Source organism: Rattus rattus, chromosome 4 (assembly GCF_011064425.1).
Source record: "Rattus rattus isolate New Zealand chromosome 4, Rrattus_CSIRO_v1, whole genome shotgun sequence".
NCBI classification, from domain to species: domain Eukaryota; kingdom Metazoa; phylum Chordata; class Mammalia; order Rodentia; family Muridae; genus Rattus; species Rattus rattus.
Window position 1 is genome coordinate 120,612,309 of NC_046157.1, and position 20,074 is coordinate 120,632,382.

General features: G+C 36.5%; 1 protein-coding gene across 5 annotated transcripts in view; it reads left to right on the forward strand.

Moving 5' to 3' along the window:
• The first annotated feature begins 539 nt into the window (after positions 1-539).
• Positions 540-20,074, forward strand: part of Gulp1 (GULP PTB domain containing engulfment adaptor 1) — a 114,699-nt gene continuing 95,164 nt past the window's right edge. For all 5 annotated transcript variants that reach the window (XM_032901058.1, XM_032901054.1, XM_032901056.1 and 2 more), the window contains exons 1-2: positions 540-600; positions 3,927-3,988. In XM_032901058.1, coding sequence (XP_032756949.1) covers positions 573-600; positions 3,927-3,988 — 90 coding nt within the window. In that variant the 5' untranslated portion in view covers positions 540-572. The remainder of the gene's footprint in view (positions 601-3,926; positions 3,989-20,074) is intronic.

Sequence of the window (20,074 nt, forward strand, 5' to 3'; positions counted from 1 at the left end):
AAGTCCATTAGCCAAGTTGTTGTACATTGTGAATGTATTTATAAAATGATTTTGCTTTTAAAGATATATTAACTTTTCCCCTATCCATCTCAGTTGTTAAGAACTCCAAACTTGACTATTTTCAGCAAGTTCAGAGGAAAAGTAACCGTCTTCCTTAAATTTACAGATAAATATAATAAACAATACGCATGCCTTGGAGGACTTTTAGCTGACATATTGCACTTAAGTCTGTCCCTCATTACATTAGGTATTTAGGTTTATCCTTATCTATTGCCCTTTGGGAGTTAGTAGACTATTATATATATTGAGTATTTAACATCTCTTAAATGCTTTGTCATTTAAAATGCACTGAAAGCTGGATGCTGTGATGCATATGTAACCCCAGCATTTGTGAGACTGAGGCAGGAAAATTACCCTGAATTTGAACCAGATTGGGCTACATAGCAAGACTTTTTTCCAAAAAAGCAAACAAAGCAATTGGCAAACAACAGAGGTTGGTCATCAATGCTTCCTTTATGTTTATAACAGGGTACTGGGCGTTACAGAGCTGAGCAGTTGGGAGTAGCAACATCATGAACCGTGCTTTCAGCAGGAAGAAAGGTAAGAACTTGGCAGTCAAATCAGTATTTTTTACTAACAAAGTACAAATAAGACACATGCTGTTTCTATTTATCAAAGCAATTTGGTTATATTAGAGCAATTCACATTTGTAGTTACTACTAATTAATATGTTTTCATTAAATTAAAAAGAAGAATTAATATGCTTAGTTCACAATACATATGAACATATCATTGTATGCTATACTATTAAACTGTATAGAATAAAATGACCCAAATTCTTTCCTTATGGAAAGGGTGTTTTAGTAGAGGCCCAGGAGCTATCTTCTATTTAACTTGTTTCAGGGGATTTTAGAGTGAATATTTAAATAGTGTTAATCAGATTTCTAGATGACTGAAAGCTGGAAGAGATGACAATTAGGTACAATTATAAGTAAACAGACATAAATGAGCAATTAGGTTGTATTCTACACTAAAATTTAGGTAGATATTGTAAATTGCCCAAGAAGGATATAGAAAATCCAACTATTGCATTACTGTGCACATAAAGTTTTGGAGGTTGACCTTAACTGTCTTGAGTAAGAAAAAATGACCCAACAGTAAAATCAACTATGATTATTTAGTGTATGGACAATAGATACCCAGAACCAGCAACTATAGAGGTAGAGTTCTATTTTATTTAGTGAAGTATATTCTCTGTTACTCTGTCTCTTCACTGAGTATTCTAGGACTCATGTATCCCTTTCTGATCTCAAACTCACTGTGTCGCTAGGAGAATGAACTTGAATTTTGATAATCTGGCTTCCACATGGCAAGTGTTGGGAGTAGAGGCATGAAACATTGCACCTATTCATGGGGCTATGCATACCAGCCAAGTGAGCATTCTACTGTTGGAACTAAAATGAGCAAATGATGGTCTGACACATACAACATGATCAGATCACAAATCAAATTGGGGGCAACTTTTAACACTTTCACTGGAAGTCAAGTTTGAGAATTCTTGGTATGCAATGAGGAATGTTTTACATTATTTATTTGAAGGGTTATATTTTCAAACTTGACATTTACTGTAATGAAGGGCGAACAAATGTAAACTGTAAAGCCACTGATTTTGCATAAGAAAATTCACATAGTTTGTGAAGGTTTATAGAAATTATTAAATTGTTGTTTGTAAAGAGGTACAAACACTTGAGTGTGGCATGCAGACTAGTGTATTCAGTAGGAATTTAGATAATATGATCTTTCAGACCCTGTTCAAACCTGGGAATCTGAAAACATTTATTTATAATCTGAATAAAGAAAAGCAATGTGACATTGTTTGATGTCTACAACTTGTTTCTGATTAAAAACCCACCAAAAGGGAAGTGTTTCCATTCTTGTAGTAGCAAAGTCAAGAAATAGCTTTCCAACACTGTAAGGGCTGCAGGAAAATATTTACATCATGATTGATCAGTTGGGCCACAAATCTCTCCAGTCCTTTTGCGATACATAGATATGGTTACAGTTGTCTTCCTGAAAGCTTTAAAGCCGAAGGCCCCATCTAGAAGTCAACATACACTTGAAAGATAATTGAATTGATTTCCATTGAAAAATCTCAAGGACCAATATTCCTTTCCAATTCAACATGTGCACAGTGGGAGGACATATTGGGAATAGGAAATACACGCACTTGTGCATTATTTCATTCATCTAAAAGGTTCTTCACCTTCATGTTACCCATGTTTAAGTTAAATGATTATCTTCATCATAAAATTGTTGATCAGCATTTTGTTCTACCTCTAGGTTAGAACTTAACCAAACACTTTAACTTTAGCTGTTAGTTCTGACTTCCATGTGTTATAGAATAGTTCATAGAGAGTCTGATTTTGCTGTTAAACAATAGTGCTATGTGCACATGGTAGGAAATCTTTCTTTCATCAGCTCAGATCTGGAAACCTTCACAGAACAAGGAGTCTAGGCCTCTGTTCTCTTTTCCTCCCTGGGGTCTTTCCCTTCCACTCATTACTTGCTGTTTTGGTTGCAATCAGATGGTGGAGGTTTTCAAGGGAAAGGGAAGAGACAAGTTCTTACTAAGCTTGGTGGCTTCACTTTCCTTAGTCAACAAGATGATTAAAAAAGGCTTTGCATTTGTGGACACAAATGATGTCGTCATCATCGTCGTCGTCGTCGTCGTCGTCGTCGTCATCATCATCATCATCATCATCATCATCATCATCACCACCACCATCAGTGTCCACAAATGAAGGATCCCTATTCCACTCAAGTATCTCACATATTTATTCCCATAAGAGTTTAGATAAAAAAGTTGTATATTTTTTCAGATTTCTTGATGATAAATCTTTTATATTTCCACCTTTTCTGTGTGTAATACTTAATATATATTTTTCTTTGTTTTGTGAGACAGAGTCTCACTTTGTAGTCAAATTGTCCAGGAGTTCATTGTTTAACTCAGCTTATAGTCATCCACCTGACCTGGCCTCTTTAGTTCTGGAATTACTGGCATGAGCCACTAGACATATATATATATATATATATATATATATATATATATATGAATGATCCAGGTCACTGGGATCCAGGCCTCCTCATACCTCTTCTTCCTCAATACTGAGATGTGAAGTACTGCATGAAGGTGCTACATGCAAAAGCCAGATCTGAACTCAGGTCCTCATGCTTGCTCTGAGAGCATTTTGCTCATGCTAACTCCTGATCCAACTCCCTAGCCCTGCAACCTATCATTCTGGAATTATTTTATTTCTAATATTTGATTACATTTGCCTACCATTTCCAATTACTACAATTAAGATTATTACTTTTCAAAACTTCTGATAGTAGACCTTCAACTATTGCTTTCTAAATTTGAAGTAGAGATTATCCCTATAGCCCATTGCATTTAATGAACGTAATCAACTTCATGGAAGAGCAGTTCCTCCCTTAATGTATTTTTCCCTTTAGATTTTGCAAACCTTTTTACTAAAGTTATCATAACTATAAAAGAACATAATATTTTTCTTACCTGGCAATTATTCAGTATACCTTAGCATTTATGAAAGCAGTAAACGCAAAATAAAACTCATGCTAATTTGCATAATTGTTACTATTCCTAGTTCCCTGCTGTTCTTATAAAATGAGGACCAGGGGAAGTGATGCGTGTGTAAGAGGACAGTGAGTTTGAGGTTAGCCTTGGCTATATACTGACATACCACAAAATTAACATTTTCATTTACAAGACCTTATTTTCTTAAATTAAGAAAGGTTCAGGAAATTAGACTGCGTTCTCCAGCAAGGCATCCTTCAGGTGAGAATGTATGCGTATGGCATCATAGAAATTCATGGTTTAATTCATTGCTGCATTTTTTCTGTTACAGACAAAACATGGATGCATATGCCTGAAGCCTTATCAAAACATTATGTTCCCTATAATGCAAAGGTAAAATAGTTATTGAGATATCATCTAATTTTACATTGTTATATGTTATGTTGAAATAGTGGTGCTAATTTAAAAAAAAATCTTATGCATTGACATGTCCTGGTAAGAAATATTGAAACTATTTTGATATTACTGAAATAAGTGATATAACATATTAAACGTTGTTTTTATCTCCAAGTTTCTCTGAAAAGAAAAATATATTCTATTTAGCCTCTTTATAGTCATGTATTTCACTGAAACTTTTTAAAAATCGTTAGTTAGACTTTATTTAAATTGTTTTGCAAATGTCATTTTCTCTGGGGAATTTAACAATTTTAAAATTATTTTTCCTTAAATACATCTTCATATCATAGTACACAGACAGCAAAAACAGCTAATCATGGAAAATGAGGTACAATTTTAATATGTAATTGACAATTAAGAAAACAAGTGCCAGCCGGTAGTGGTGTACACCTTTAATCCCAGCAGAGACAGAGGCATGTGGATATCTGAGTTTGTGCCCAGCCTGGTCTATAGAGCAAATTTCAGGACAGTCAGGGATACAGAAAAAATCCTGTCTCGAAAAAACAATAACAAGCAGAACAACAAAGGTGGGGGTGGGGGCAAACAAAATGCAAACCATGACATAAAATGCATTTCCGTGGATTACTGTACTTAGATGAAGAAACATTTATACATATGCCATCATTTTAATGATTTGATCTACTATCTGAAATACTACTGAAAGGAAATAATTTCTAAAATGGACCCTGGAGAGAAGTGTCTTTATAGTTAACAAAAGATCTGAACTAGTTTTCAGAGAAAGCTGAATTAAAATCTTAAATAGAAACAAATGTAACATTTGAGATTTTGAATATGCGGTTATGGTAAGCTTTGACTGTTTGACTTCGAAGATAGCATGGAGGTAGTAGGAAACCTAGGTATTTTGTACTAATATACTACGTTATTATAACTTTATTGTGGCTTGTTGGTCTTTTTTCTCCCTCAATGACCTGCTTCCACCTCACTGCAGTGTCGATAGTAAACGGGATGAATCATGAGTGCACACTCACAAGTATCGACCATGCTCTAAGGACAAAGCAAGCTCTGATGTCTGCTAAAGGATTAAATATTTCTGTTTTCTGAAAAGAGTTATTTTGTATTTTGTTTTCTATTAAAATGTATTTAGTTTCAAAAAAATAAAATACCAATATGTATTATATATAATTAACTATACACACACACACACACACATATATATATATACATATATCTATATTTATATAATATAGGATATTAGGAACAAACTTAGGGGTTATTTTAGAGAAAATGAAAAGTTTGTAAAATAGAAAACCAATGGGTCCCTTCAGTAGTGTTGGTTCATGTCCACACTGGCCGGGAGAAATGTCTAAAAGACCTGAGCAAGAAGCTCCCTCAGGATGTTTGTTCTGCATCAATATTTTGTTAGGGACAGGGGAAAAAAAAGTGATTTCACAGAAAAAAATGCTCCCAAATACTTTCTATGGAACAGGAATATTTATGAATTTCCCTGTAAAATTGATATGGAGGTTAATTGCCACTTCTTATCATACAAAGTTTATGAACTAAAGAAAAATTTTACTGCCTGTCATACCAAATATTAATTATAAATGGCATGTGATTATGTATAGATAGATAGATAGATAGATAGATAGATAGGTAGATAGATTATAGTGCTATTAGTAGTTTGAGCTGCACATTCAGACATTGCTACTCACTGTACAATTCTATCCTTTAGGCAGAAGCAAGGGCTATTTCACTTTGTGTAATTAAAATGGATCACTGTGAATCACCTGTTTGTCAATATCGGAAGGTTCTATTCTAGCAAGAACTAGTTTTCTCTTTAGTACTACAATGTTTCTGTGATGATGGAGATCTATATGTAGACAGTATTAAATTCCTTGTGCTGAACCAGATACATAGTTAAAAAATAACTGACACTAAAGAAAAACTATAGAACACTTTCTCATACAGGGCCACCTACGTTCTCTTAAGATTTCAGCAACAGTGCCTACCACACAAGCTGTTTAATAAGTAAGAGACTGGCTAGGTGTTATTACGTGCATTCATAGAAACTTTTGTTCTTCATGCAGCTTATTATGGAGAAACAGGTTGCTTTTGTCTGTTTTAATTTGATGGAATTTGTGAGGATGTATAACATATGGACATCAAATAGCATTGCCGCGATCTGAAGTACATTCCATTCCCTCCATCATAGCACTTAGTCTTTTTTGGACCAATTTTAAAGACGTACTCTCTTGTTCAACAATATGCCCTATGAAAAGTCAGCCTGTGTTCACAGGAGGTATTCAGTGCAGCATGGAAGGTTACAGACAATGGAACTAAATTGCCATGGGATATATCCTAACTAACAATTTAGCTGTACGAACTTTCCTGTATCTGGACTGTGCATTCAAATATAAGGTAGTCAGTGATAGCAAATTCTTCTTTGAGTTATTTGAGATATAAATAAGGTGGATGAAGTTTGAAACAACAAATGACATAAATAACTACCTAGTTGATATTAGTAACGATAAGCACTTTTTTTTCCCACAGAGCTTATCAAAGTGACTTCATAAGTTTTTCTTATACATGATTGGTGTGTCAGTGCAGAACATTGTCACTAATGTATATTTCATTAAACTTGTGATAGTAGTGTTTTCTTGCATGACCTCTATTAGTAGGGATTGTATATGGTAACCTTGTATACTGACTAACAATATTGTCTTTACCTTACAAGTTAGAAAACTGATTGGGAAACATTGTTAACTAAGGCTTTACTGAAGATTTGTGTATTCCAGAGCTTTCTAGATCTTTCCTATGTGTGTGGTGTCTGCTATCATAAGGAAGGACAATAGCCAGCATAAAGGCCACACTATGTCTTTGTTTGGTTTATATTGCTGTGATCAAACACTAGCCAAAACAACTTTGGAAAAAAGGGATTATTTGTCTAACAGGATACAGCCCATCATCAAGGAAAGCCAAGGCAGGAACCCAGAAGCAAGAGACCATTGAAGGAATACTGGCATGTTCCCTGGTCTTCTCTTATACAACTTAGAACCACCTCCCTAGACTTTGCACTGCCCGCACTGGGCTGAATCCTCCCATCAATCATTAATCAAAAAAATTTAACACAGATGTCCACAGGCCAATCTGTTGGAAGTGAATCTTCTGCTACACTCTTCCCAGCTGTCTCTAGTTTAAGTTAAATTGGCTAAAATTAACCAGCACATACCATGTTCTTTGCCATTCACACGGCACTTTTGAAAAGTTTTAGAGAATCAGAGAACAGTGAGTCACCCCCGTGAGGTAGGATTCCCATAGTTAAGAAGATGCAGAATATCATTTCCATCCATCAGGTTTGAGAGAGGGCTTTTAGGGTAAGCAGTCAACAGGTATGACATATACAATGGATGTGATAAGAACTGAACTGTAGCCCGGATACTAAAAGTGATAAAACAATACATATCAAAGATCTCTCCATGAAGTGAGATCAATAGGACTGTGTTGGATGTTTTTATGTCAATTTGACACAAGCTAGAGTATTTTGAGAAGAGGGACTTTCAGTTGAAAAAATGGCTCCATAAAACTGGCCTTTAGGTAAGTTTACTGGGTATGCTCTTGATTAATGATTGATGGTGGAGTCCCGACCAATGTTGAGTGATGTCAACTCTTCTTAGTTGCCCTGCGGGTATAAGAAAGCAGAGTAAGCAAGCTAACAAGAATTCCTTTATGGCTTCTTTTTCATTTCCTATCTTTGTGTTGCTGACTCACATTTTTTGGCCCTGACTTCTTCAGGGGTGGAATGTGGCCTGAAATTTGTAAAGTGGGTTAAATCCTTTCCTTCCCAAAGTTGTTTTGGTCAAGGTGTTTTATCATAGCCATAGAAATGCTAAAAAAGAGAAGTACTAAGGCAAGAGAAGTAGGGAGAGGATGAATCTACATGATAGGCCAAACAAAATTGCTGCAATTTTTGACAGAAATTTGCTGACCCTGAAGACCACAGGTAAAATTCCCTTCTTGGCAGGGAAATGCAATTCCATCTCTATTTTGTCCCCAAGGCTTTTTCAGTTGCTTGGATCAGGCCTGTCCAGACAACCTAGAATAATGGATGTTCTACAAAGTATTCATTGACCGTAGGCGTTAAACACTCTACAAAATAATTCCATCACAGTTGCTTGACTAGAATTTGACTAACTATTGGCACCATTACTCGGCGAATTTGAACATAAGACTGCTGGTCTTCAGTCTAGTCGCAGACAAAGCTAAAAAGGGAAACTAAGAAGACTTTTGGATGGCTGAGCACACAGTTTAAGTCATAAACTAAATGCAGAAAATTTTAATGATCTCCGCCATGATGTGAAACTTGATCTTTATCACTAGAATGAGGATGTCATTAGAACTCTTAGGAATTTGTCCACGAGTACTGGTAATAAGTTTACTGAATGGTGGGAAATACATATGTCATATAAAAAAGGTAAACATCAGACAAATACTGGATGTAACATAGGAATAGTTGGTATAAGGAAAACAGAAATATGCCTACTTTCTAATTGGATAAAAGAGAAGATTGTCTGTATGAAGTTGGACTTCACTTCACTTTTGGCTTGTACTGGTTTAAAATTAAGAAGATAAGGTTAACAGAACTGTTTAAGAATGGTAATTGTTTCCTGGAAAAATATGTGATGTCATTTAATTGAGATGTCTTTAAACTTTTATGTTTTGTTTGAATATTATTGTTCCTTTCATTTATTTGTAGGAATACATTTTAGTTCCATATTCTTTCATTTTATAGAGTATTGATTATAAAATTTTGCCTTGATCTTTATATTTAAACCATGTTGAATATACAGCTACATGCAGATATAGAATGTTAGATTTAGTAAGAATCACTCTACGTAAGGTTCAATAGTTTGGGTATTTTCTTTATATGTAGTGACATTAGTGCTAGTTCCCTGGGAAGTTATCATATACTATTCTGTACTCTGTAACCATGGTTTTAGTCTATGGGCTATAAGGAGAAGGAGAGTCCGTTATAAAATTAGTGTAGTGGGGATCATTAGAAGCCTGCCTTTTGAGACAGAATAAAATATAATAAGAAAGAAACTCTCAGAATGCAAGTGGCCAATGTGTATTTGCACTGCAGATTTATGGTCTACAGTCAAAGAATTGGTAAGTCACTACTTTCTTCTTATAACCTGTAACCTGCTTTTCAACAGACAAGATAACCATATTTAACTAATTTAAAAGTGAAAAACTGCCTGTGTAAGCAATTGCCAGTTTTGGAGGCAGCTTCTGTCTCTCTAGTCTTAGCTAACCAGACTCACAGAGATCTGCATGCTGCCTGCCTCTGCATCCTGGGTATTAAAGTTATATGCCCTTAAAACCGGATGCTGGTACACTTGCGGTAGAAGAGATGCTTATCAAATTTACTCACATGCCCCGTTGAATATAGATGCTTACTGTGATTCTTCACATGGAACTACTGAGTTGTGGAAAATGTACAAAACAATGAAGGAAGCAATAAGATCTTACAATCTAGTTGTATTGTTCGGTCTTTTCTTTCTTCCTGATTCTTCGACCTTACTTTTTTTCTACTGTTGTTTTATGAAATAGGTTCTCATTTTTTTCTTTCTTTCTTTTTTTTTTTATTGTGCTAGACCCAAACTTGTAGTCCTTGTTTTAGGCTCTTTAATGATTGAAATTACAAGTGTGCCTGATTTCTGAGATAAACTTTTAACTAAAATTGACCATAAGGAGCCAAAATGTATTCACTGAGCCCGTGACAGATGTGATGGCTACTTGAATCAAACTAGATGAGAAAAGTGCTGCAGAGCCTGAATTCATTTTGAAAATAAGGCTGACAGGCTCTAAAGATGGATTTTTATATTCACCTCCCATTGCTATACTTAGAACATTAAAGCAAAATCTTTCAAAGATATCACCCATAAGGAAGCTGCATTTTCATGCCCACCCACTTCTGACAGAAATGCTAATATGTCTTTTCTATGAAGGTGAAATGCTGGTAGATTTTTTTTATTTTAATCAGTTTATTATTCTATTCATGTAAGAGTAATTTTCTAGATGAAGTCTTGTGACAAATGTCTCATATGTAACAGTTATTAAATATTTTATTTTAAAATGTATAATTTCTCTAGAAGGTTGATACCTTGATCCTTTCATGAAATGTTTAGATTTAGGATATGGTATAAGGGGACTGGAGTTGTAGTTTGGTCGTGGGACACTTGCATAATGTATGCAAAGCCATAGCATCAATCCCTGGGAATTGTATACCCATGTCTTCATATATTTAACAAGTACACATTATATGTATAATACAAGTAATATTTAACACAATGTAATGTAATATATGAAGCAATGGATTCTTAAGGACATTGGCAGGTTATGTGATGTTTTAGGCATTCTTTTGTTGCAGGCTCTGAAAATGAGCAAATCCAAACAGAAACACAGACTTTGACCTTAAAAATTATGGCTTTTCTGATAAAAGAGAACTGTTGGAAAAAAGAATAAAAAATTCTGGATGAGAACTATGTAGGTGACGAGAAACACTGTGAAATACAAATATCAAAGAAACATTTATCACGGAGATTACAGCAGATGCTGGTGTTTTCTAGAGATGTTGGCTTTTCCTACGGGACAAAATGAAATGTCTGCTGATCCCCTCTAGGTGTGCCTAAAGGATTGCTGACTTGGTGAACTGGAGGACTTCTAGCTAGCCTTTCCTTCTCACAATCAGATCTTGAAATATTTATAGTCTATAAACTCTTATTTGACAAATGTAAATGAGCAAAGGACAAAACCAAGCCAATAATTGTGTGTGTGTGTGTGTGGGTGTGTGTGTGTGTGTGTGTGTGTGTGTGTGATATTGAATGGTAAAACATGGGGTTGGGGGGAAGACAGAAGATTAGATAAGTCAGTGAGGTGGTAGAGCTTTAAGTTTGCTATTTGTTTAAAAACATCTTTGCTCCTGCTGTTTGAAACCTCTGAATAAATCTGTTCAATAGGACTTAGAATAGGAAAACTTAAAATCTTGGTGAAGCAGAGGTTCCTTTGCATCCCACAAGAACAAGACATTCACCGGAAACTCCACTGCTAGTAACATTGTGTAGCTGTGCTTAACATATCCTGTTTCCGTGATCGGAATGATTACTTTGCAAATTGTCTTGGTTGAATTTTCACTTTGTTAACTCAAATCAAATTGATGAAAGTTTTCTGTATATTTTTTCATTTTCATTAGTTGAAGAGGTTCCTAATTACATGAACGCCCATATTTATTATAGGATTCAAACATTTATGGATAAGGAATGTATAATTGTATATATATATATATATATATATATATATATATATATATATATATATATATGACTCAACTCTGTGTCCCTTAAAAGGAACAGAAAAGTTACATTTTTTTCTGAAGTATCTAATACATTCCTGAAACATACAAAATGGTTTTCTAAGTTTTTAAAGACATTTTACTGTACTTTTATAATACCCATAAATATAACAACTTACCAAGTTTCTTAGATGTATGGTACAAGGAGAATGTTAAAAAGAATTATATATGAAGATTAGAGTGCAAGGCTCAGAAGTACTTTTTACAATCCATTTCACTTATATCACTCAACTATATTTTTTATTAAAATGTGGGAACTGATAATAAAAGTCAGCTCTGTACAAGCCTTCTGAAACAGTTATGTGGACTCTTAGACTTGTTCTTCGGTTATGCTAGCACATACAATAATGTTCATTTCTAACATTTGAAGATGGACATACGATTATGTATGTTAAATGTTAGTTCACTTCGTCCAATGGTAAATTTTATATTCTGTAATAATTCTAGGCAATTCCATTTCTGTAACTGTATATCATGGTCTTTGTTTAACATAGCACCTGCTGGGGGAGCATCTTTCTTGTGGGTTCCTCTTGAGGCAGCAGAGGGGGAAGAGCGTCGGTGGAGGGTGAGACATTGTCTTACGAGATATTTAGGTTGTGCTATAATAAAAATTTACTTATCGAAGTCTAAGTTACTATGCTATCGTAGCTGACCTGTCTTCTGTGTTCCTCTGAGACCAGAAACTGCAGTCTCTGGCACTTAGCACCTTAGCCTTTGTACTACCTAAGAAGAACTGCTGGCCTCTAACTTTCAGCCTACTAGTCAAGTCAGAAGTCACAGGAAGAAAAAGGGACATTTTGAAATGTGATTACAGAGTATATTGCTAAGTTGTAAAAAGTTTTCTATAAAAGCTATCTAAGGGGGAAAGTGGAAAGATCCTAAGCAGGGAAGGGGAAAATTTTTTTCTAAGGGTAAAAGATTCTACTCTCTTCTCTTTGTCCTCAGTTCTTATACATCTTTCAGAGTTCATGATCACATGCTACAAAATTCATCACAAGTTCACACAAAAAGTCAAATCATAAATTGAAATAGAAGTTTACAACAGAGAATGTTTACATGCATATAAGTAGGAGTGATTATCTGGCTAAAACATCCATCACCTGTCTCAGCTCCACAGGTTCACAAAGTTTCTAGTGAAGTTTTGTATAGATAAACCCAGTCAATATTTTATCTTCTGTTCTAGCACCTGTAATATATCCTTAGTTCCCTTTTTATGACCTTTAGCTAATTGTTTTACAACCTCTTGGAATGTGCTCTGAGTAGGAGAAACTGTGGTTACCATCTAAGAGCGATTAACTGGTGACACATGGGAGACTGGCAGAGTCGTCATTGCAGTTTTGACTGTCAGAAGAGGACCTAATAGCAGTCCCACTATAAAAAGAGCTTAATAGTCACTGATTTTATGAATCCTTATAGGATTTTCATTAAGACTTAAGAAGTCATCTCCTTGTCTATATAGCATCATTATAAGACAGTATATCTTCATATATATGCAGTGATCTGCTCCAAAGGGGTAGGCTATTATATAACGATTGTTATATATATTTAATAATTACGGGGGTAGGGGAAGATAATGCCAGGAAATACCAAAAATTCCACAAGATGAGCAGGACAGGACCAAATGAAGGACACAGCCCTCCCATTCGAGTTGACCAATAATTTTAAATGTTGTTCAGGGTAACCAATCGCAGTCATCCAACTCAGGCAATCGCTGAATTTCCCCACCAAAATGTTTATAAAAAGTGTGTGCTTTGTGAGCTCCGGGTCTCCTCTTGCCTGCGTGCTGGGGGCCCCAACGTATGTTGGAACAATAAACCTCTTGAGATTGCAGCAATTCCGGTCTCTGTGACCTTATTGAGTGGGAGTCTTCCAATAGACTCTTAAAGAATCCGTGTGACTTATGGTCCTACAGAATTCTACAAAAGCACTTAGTTATTAGAGGGATTGTATGAAGGTTGGATATGTCTATCATTTTGTGAAGGAACAAGAAAACTTGTTTGTGGACAAATGATATTTTTGAAAATAGAACAAATTGATCTGATCCTTAAAGGGTCAAGCAGTAGAATTCTGAAGCTTGAGATGTGAATTCAAGGGGCTGAGCAAAAAATTAAGCTGAGAAATATTTGAGAAAAGTCAAAAAATTCAAAGCTTTGATCAAGACTCAGGAATGGCTTTGATGAGTGGCTAAAATCAGCACATGCTACATCAAAAACTTAGGCAGGAGGTGAACATTTCTTTGAAAGAAAGATCCAGGAGAAATGAGAAGTAAGGATAAAGGACTTAACACTGAAGGTTAAACAATGATATAAATTGATCAGAGAACCAGCATCCTTACTGGATTCTATGGTTCATTTTAACTGCAGTCTAATTCAATACAAATGACTCTTCATCTTTGGATTCAGTCAACAGAGGAAGGAAAGTATTTGGAGGAAAACTGTACCAATATAGATTATTTTTCTTATAATTGTTCTCAAGATAGTGCAAAATACCAAGTGTTTGTATAATGGCTAGATTGTATTGTGATCTAGGTACTCTAAAATGGATGTATGCATGTTATACATGTGCTATTTTACCTGCCTGAGGGACTTGAGTTATAGGTACATATATGTCTGTGACCTGCACCCCTCCTCATAAACACTATGGGAGAGCTTCATTGTTTAGGAAAACAGTAGGGGTCAAGTGGCCTCCAGCTTTTCTCCTTGTTGTTCTCCTTCCAAGGCATGAGATGAGGCAGTGACCAGCTCAACCAGGCACAGCATAGCTTTTTTTAAAATTTTTTATTTTTTCCCATATTTATTAAATTGGGTATTTCTTATTTATATTTCAAATGTTATTCCCTTTCCCGGTTTCCAGTCCAACATCCCCTTAACCTCTCCTCCTCCTCTTCTATATGGGTGTTCCCCTCCCCACCCTCCCCCATTACCGCCCTCCCCCCAAAAATCATGTTCACTGGGGGTCCAGCCTTGGCAGGACCAAGGGCTTCCCCTTCTACTGGTGCTCTTACTAGGCTATTCATTGTTACCTATGCAGTTGGAGCCCAGGGTCGGTCCATGTATAGTCTTTGGGTAGTGGCTTAGTCCCTGGAAGCTCTGGTTGGTTGGCATTGTTGTTCATATGGGGTCTCAAGCCCCTTCAGCTCTTCCAGTTCTTTCTCTGAATCCTTTAACGGGGGTCCCCTTCTCAGTTCAGTGGTTTGCTGCTGGCATTCGCCTATGTATTTGCCATGTTCTGGCTTTGTCTCTCAGAAGTGATCTACATCCGGTTCCTGTCAGCCTGCACTTCTTTGCTTCATCCATTTTATCTAGTTTGGTGGCTGTATATGTATGGGCCACATGTGGGGCAGGGTCTGAATGGGTGTTCCTTCTGTCTCTGTTTTATAGTTTGCCTCCCTATCCCCTCCTAAGGGTATTCTTGTTTTCCTTTTAAAGAAGGAGTGAAGCATCCGCATTTTGGTCATCCTTTTTGAGTTTCATGTGTTCTGTGGATCTAGGGTAATTTGAGCATTTGGGCTAATATCCACTTATCAATGAGTACATACCATGTGTGGTTTTCTGTGATTGGGTTACCTCATTCAGGATGATATTTTCCAGTTCCATTCCTTTGCCTATGAATTTCATAAAGTCATTGTTTTTGATAGCTGAGTAGTATTCTATTGTGTAGATGTACCATATTTTCTGTATCCATTCCTCTGTTGAAGGGCATCTGGGTTCTTTCCAGCTTTTGGCTATTATAAATAAGGCTGCTATGAACATAGTGGAGCATGTGTCTTTGTTATATGTTGGAGCATCTTTTGGGTATATACCCAAGAGAAGTAAAACTGGGTCCTCAGGTAGTGCAATGTCCAATTTTCTGAGGAACCTCCAGACTGATTTCCAAAATGGTTGTACCAGTCTGCAATCCCACCAACAATGGAGGAGTATTCCTCTTTCTCCACATCCTCACCAGCATCTTAGCCATTCTGACTGGCGTGAGGTGGAATTTCAGGGTTGTTTTGATTTTCATTTCCCTTATGACTAAAGATATTGAACATTTCTTTAGGTACTTCTCAGTCATTGGACAATCCTCAGCTGTGAATTCTTTGTTTAGCTCTGAACCCCATTTTTTAATAGGGTTATTTGTCTCCCTGAAGTCTTTTTAGCATAGCTCTTTAGCATAGCCTTAGTTTATGGTCCTCTGAAGACTTTCTACAGACATTTTACGAAAATAATCTTTATAACTCTTAGGCATTATGCAGATAAATATGTACATTTTAAATCATACTGAAGCTATGTTTTCTCTCTTTTTCAATGGCAGAAACTATGGGAAACTTTGTCTCCCAAACAACTTTGCATATATTTTACATTTAAAAAGAATCTATTTGTCTTTTTTTCCCCATTTCCTAGGAAACTGTTTATCTTCATCTGCCACCCCTCCACCCTCCCCTGATAGGAACTAAGTGAATTTTCTTCTGAATGTTTCCCATCAAATCAAAGAAGTAAAAGTGTTCTCCATGTCAGTCCTTGTGTGCACTAGATAGTATCAGACTTCTGCCTTTGCCCAGTTGAGATATCTAAACAGAAAAAAGGGAACCAGTGATGACCAAAAGACCCAATGTATGCGCTGCAGCCTCAGTCTGAGAAACAGTGTTCCAAAGTGTTGTGTTTTATAAAAATAAAGGAGAGAGGGAATATGTTTGCTGTAGGTGCTGTAAGGTGTGGGAGAATGGGGTGTCTCTGTGGGCCCAGGCTGAGCCATTCCTTTCCCTGAGGGACCAGCCTCAGGAAGGTATAGTATAGAGTAGAGTTTATTCAGGGCATGCGGAGGGGAGTTAAGCGGGTAGTAGAGACAGAGAAAGGCAGAGAGAGAGAGAGAGAGGTAATAGAGGAGTAGAGCACTAGAGGAGTAGAGGAGTAGAGGAAAAGCCATGAGTACATGAGGAGGGAGAAGGGGATAGGGAGAGAGAAGGTAAGAAGTGGGAGCAATAGCAAGAGGGCAAGAGACAGGAGGGGGCAAGCAGCCCCTTTTATAGTGAGAGTCAGGCCCACCTGGCTATTGCTAGGTAACTGTGTTTGGGCGGAGCCTATACTAAATGCCAACACAAAGCACAGAGAATAAATTGCAAGTACTCACAAGTCGGCCATTTACATTCATAGGTCAACCCTGGGCTATATTTTGTAAGAATAATAATGGTGTGCCAGAAGATGATGCATGGTAATGATTAAGATTTAGCAAATAAAGAAAAACACAGAAGTATTAAAATTAACATACTGTTTCTAATCCTACCAGGCACAAATGACCCAGGGTTACCTTTTAGCTAAAGATATTTCAAGAAATTCTTTCTATACAAATGTGTAACCGTGGGTATATAAATCAGAAATGACTTAAGCATAGGTGACTAACTTTTAGCAGTAACCCTGTGAGCACATTTTAACTACCTCATTAGCTCTCACAAAGAGCAATGAGAATAAGACCGTTCCTATTTATAATTGAAGAGCTAAACTGTAACTGTGAGGTTGAGTGGACAGATAGAAAGAGCTAGCTTTATAGAGGGTAAATTCTAATAGCCATGCTATTTTAAAATAAAAGTATTTGACTTGAATTCTCAGATAAAAAAAAAGTTAAAGTGAATCAAGTTACTAACGTCCAGAAATGTGTCTCTTTGGATATTAGCTCAAGGAAGGTTGGTGGAGAGTGAGCAGAAAGGAACTGAGAGATCTCAGCTTCTGGCCAGCTTCTTTCCAGCGTGTGCACATACAAATAAGGAAACCAATATGAAGTATCTCAACGGCCCTCTTTTCTCTGCTCACTTTGCTTTGCCTTGTGAAGATTCATTAAACTACATTTTTGAAAGCATAATCGCCAAGTGGCTTAATCTCAGTTTCACATTGCAATGACTCTTGTTCACCGCCCTTTGGAACCATTTCTCCTCTGTGCCCGAGGCTTTGATTAATTTTATTTTCCCTCAAAAAATTTTCCTAAAAGAGACCCAGTGAATGCAAGTTTCTGTGGAATGTTTTCTATTTCAGAATGTCTGCCTGACACCTGTCTTTCTGGATCTTTCTCCCACTCAGAACATTAGTCTGTAATAAGCAGTCTTTCTCTCTTTTCTTGGGGGAAAAATATCTAACTTTACAGTTTCCCCCTCTCCTCCATTAATAGTGAACAACACAATGGCTGTTTAGTGTTGAGTATTCTATGTCACTTGGTTTCCCAGATACAGTATACACTTTTGTTAAATTTAAAGTTGTTTTGTTATTTTACAGTTTTTATCGTTTAAAAATGTTTTAAATTGAAATAGAATTATGTCACCTTCCCATCTCCCTTTCTTTACCCTAGCCCCTCCCTGCTACCCTTTTTTTTCTTTTTTACCTTACCTAAGCCACACTCCCTCAGGTTGATAGACTCCTTTTCTTTCCTTGTTATTCTTATGTGCTATAAATACAATCTGCTGAGTCTGGTTTTGTTTTGTGTTTACAATTGCAAGACAGATCACTCTACATTTGATATTCTTCACGTTTTCCTTTTACCCTTTTTTGGACTCTTTTCCAGTTGTTTTTGCTGACAAATAGGTTTGTCCTCCCAAGTATGGTACTTTATTCTGTTCCTACTAGATGCTCTCTCACACACACTCAGGGCTCATTCCCCATCTCTTAATGGCTTTGCCCTCTAGACCTTATTTCTGAATCAAAGCCTCATGCATTCTTCCTGCAGGCACACTATCAGTAAAAGACTTTAATATTGCCCAATAGTGTTCTAAATCAGGCTTATGATACCTTTCAGTAAGTTCATTCTCTTCCACCTAGCAGAACTGCTGTAGAAAGCTCTTGGCTCCCTGAATTGTTTGCGTAAGTGAGAAAATGAGGCACCATTTGAAAGACACTTCTCTTTGGAGCTCAGCTGCCATCATCAGCATGACCTTCTCACTGAAGTTTTCCTTGAGATGCCTTTGTTCTCATCACTGCTGGCAGTGTTAGATTCAGATTGTCACAAGTATCAGATTTGTCCAAATGTAACCTTACTAGGTCTAATAAACATGAATGGTTTTTGTGCTCTTCATAGACCAATATCTATGGAGGGAGGATGGATTCATTGGCTCAGCCCATGTCACAGTGTCTGAGATTTTGTAAGGTAATTCTGGAAGAAAGTCGTGTCTTTGAAGAAAAAAACAAACCTCTACTGGAAGAAGGTAAAAAGACAACTATAGGTACAAGAATCACAAACACTCTTTCACCAAGATAGGCTTTGCCCTGTCTTCGACTTCCTCTCTATCCACACATCATATGTCTTGTGTATATGTCCTTCTCAATGAAACTACCAACAACAACCAGGTATAGTATGGTACTCCTCAAAATATCTATGGTGAATTTTCATGTTTTATTTTTTATAGGAGAAACTTTCATGGAGACCATTTTCTCACAAATCAATACTTTTCAGAAATTCTACAGAAAATAAAAAACATACTTCCTGTCAAAATGCCTTGAGAATTTAGCCATGGTTAAGTGTTGATTCCTGTTTCTGTCTTGCTGGCAGCAGGAAGACAGTTCATGTTATTCCTAGCCTGCTGGTCATGCGTGTCATATACTTGTAAGGCCGTGCTCATCTCTTGCACAATAGGCTGATATAATAAATTCCATGATGTAGTTATTTCTCTTCTTTTTCCTAGGTCTTAAGATCTCCAGCCCAGGAGTGATCTATTTATAATGAAATTCGATCATCCTACATCCTGATGGTAGAGCTATATTTCTGTCATAACCTATCTCTCACTCATAGGAGTGGCCAGTATTTGCCTTCTCTGCTTTTTCAGCTATGTCCTCTTAAATACTCTTGTTTCCCAATGTAGGCTGTTGTGTTTTGTCTCATCATCTTTCTCATTATTGTCTTCAGAGACATTGTATATATGTAGGCATAGCTAGACTCTGCTGCCTCAGTGATCTGTGGATTACTGTATTTCTTTCACCATGCACACTTTGTAATCCCTTGTGCTTAAGCATCCTTTCCTCACTCTTATAACTATATCCCGAAGATATCTGTGGTTTTTCTCTTTTAATTTATTCTTTTAGGAGTTCATACTCCACATGTGATATATCTTGATCACATCCATCACTCACACCCATTCCAACAACCCACATGATTCTCAATCACATCTCAATCACATTCTATACTTCAGTATTTATACATTTTTCAATGGATTATGTCTTTTTATTCTATTGAGTTGAGTTAATGCTGCCCTTATGTTAATGGGCATGAGGGTCATCCACTGGGTTGTGGGGAGTCCACCAGTTGCCACTGTCATTAGACCATTAGCTTCTAGCAGTTAGGGTCAGACACTGATTGTTTTCAAATTTCTATGCCTGTGGTAAGGCTTATACCTTAATGATTGGTGATCATATTTCCTGGTCCACCCAAGAAAATGAGAAGGACAAGCCATATAGGACTATATCTTCATTGTAGTTTAATATTCAGTGCCTCTTTTTATAACTTTTAAAAGAATAAATACATTTTAAAATTAAAATAAACTGGAAAATTTCAGTATACAGTTATAAAACTGGGGCTAGTAAGCTTGAGCAAAAGAGATCAGGAAAACTTTTTTTAGAAACTCAGTTGGAAATCAAGGGACATAAGCTAAGTGTGCCGGGAGAAAAGAACTATAGTAACCTATAGACCATGGAGAT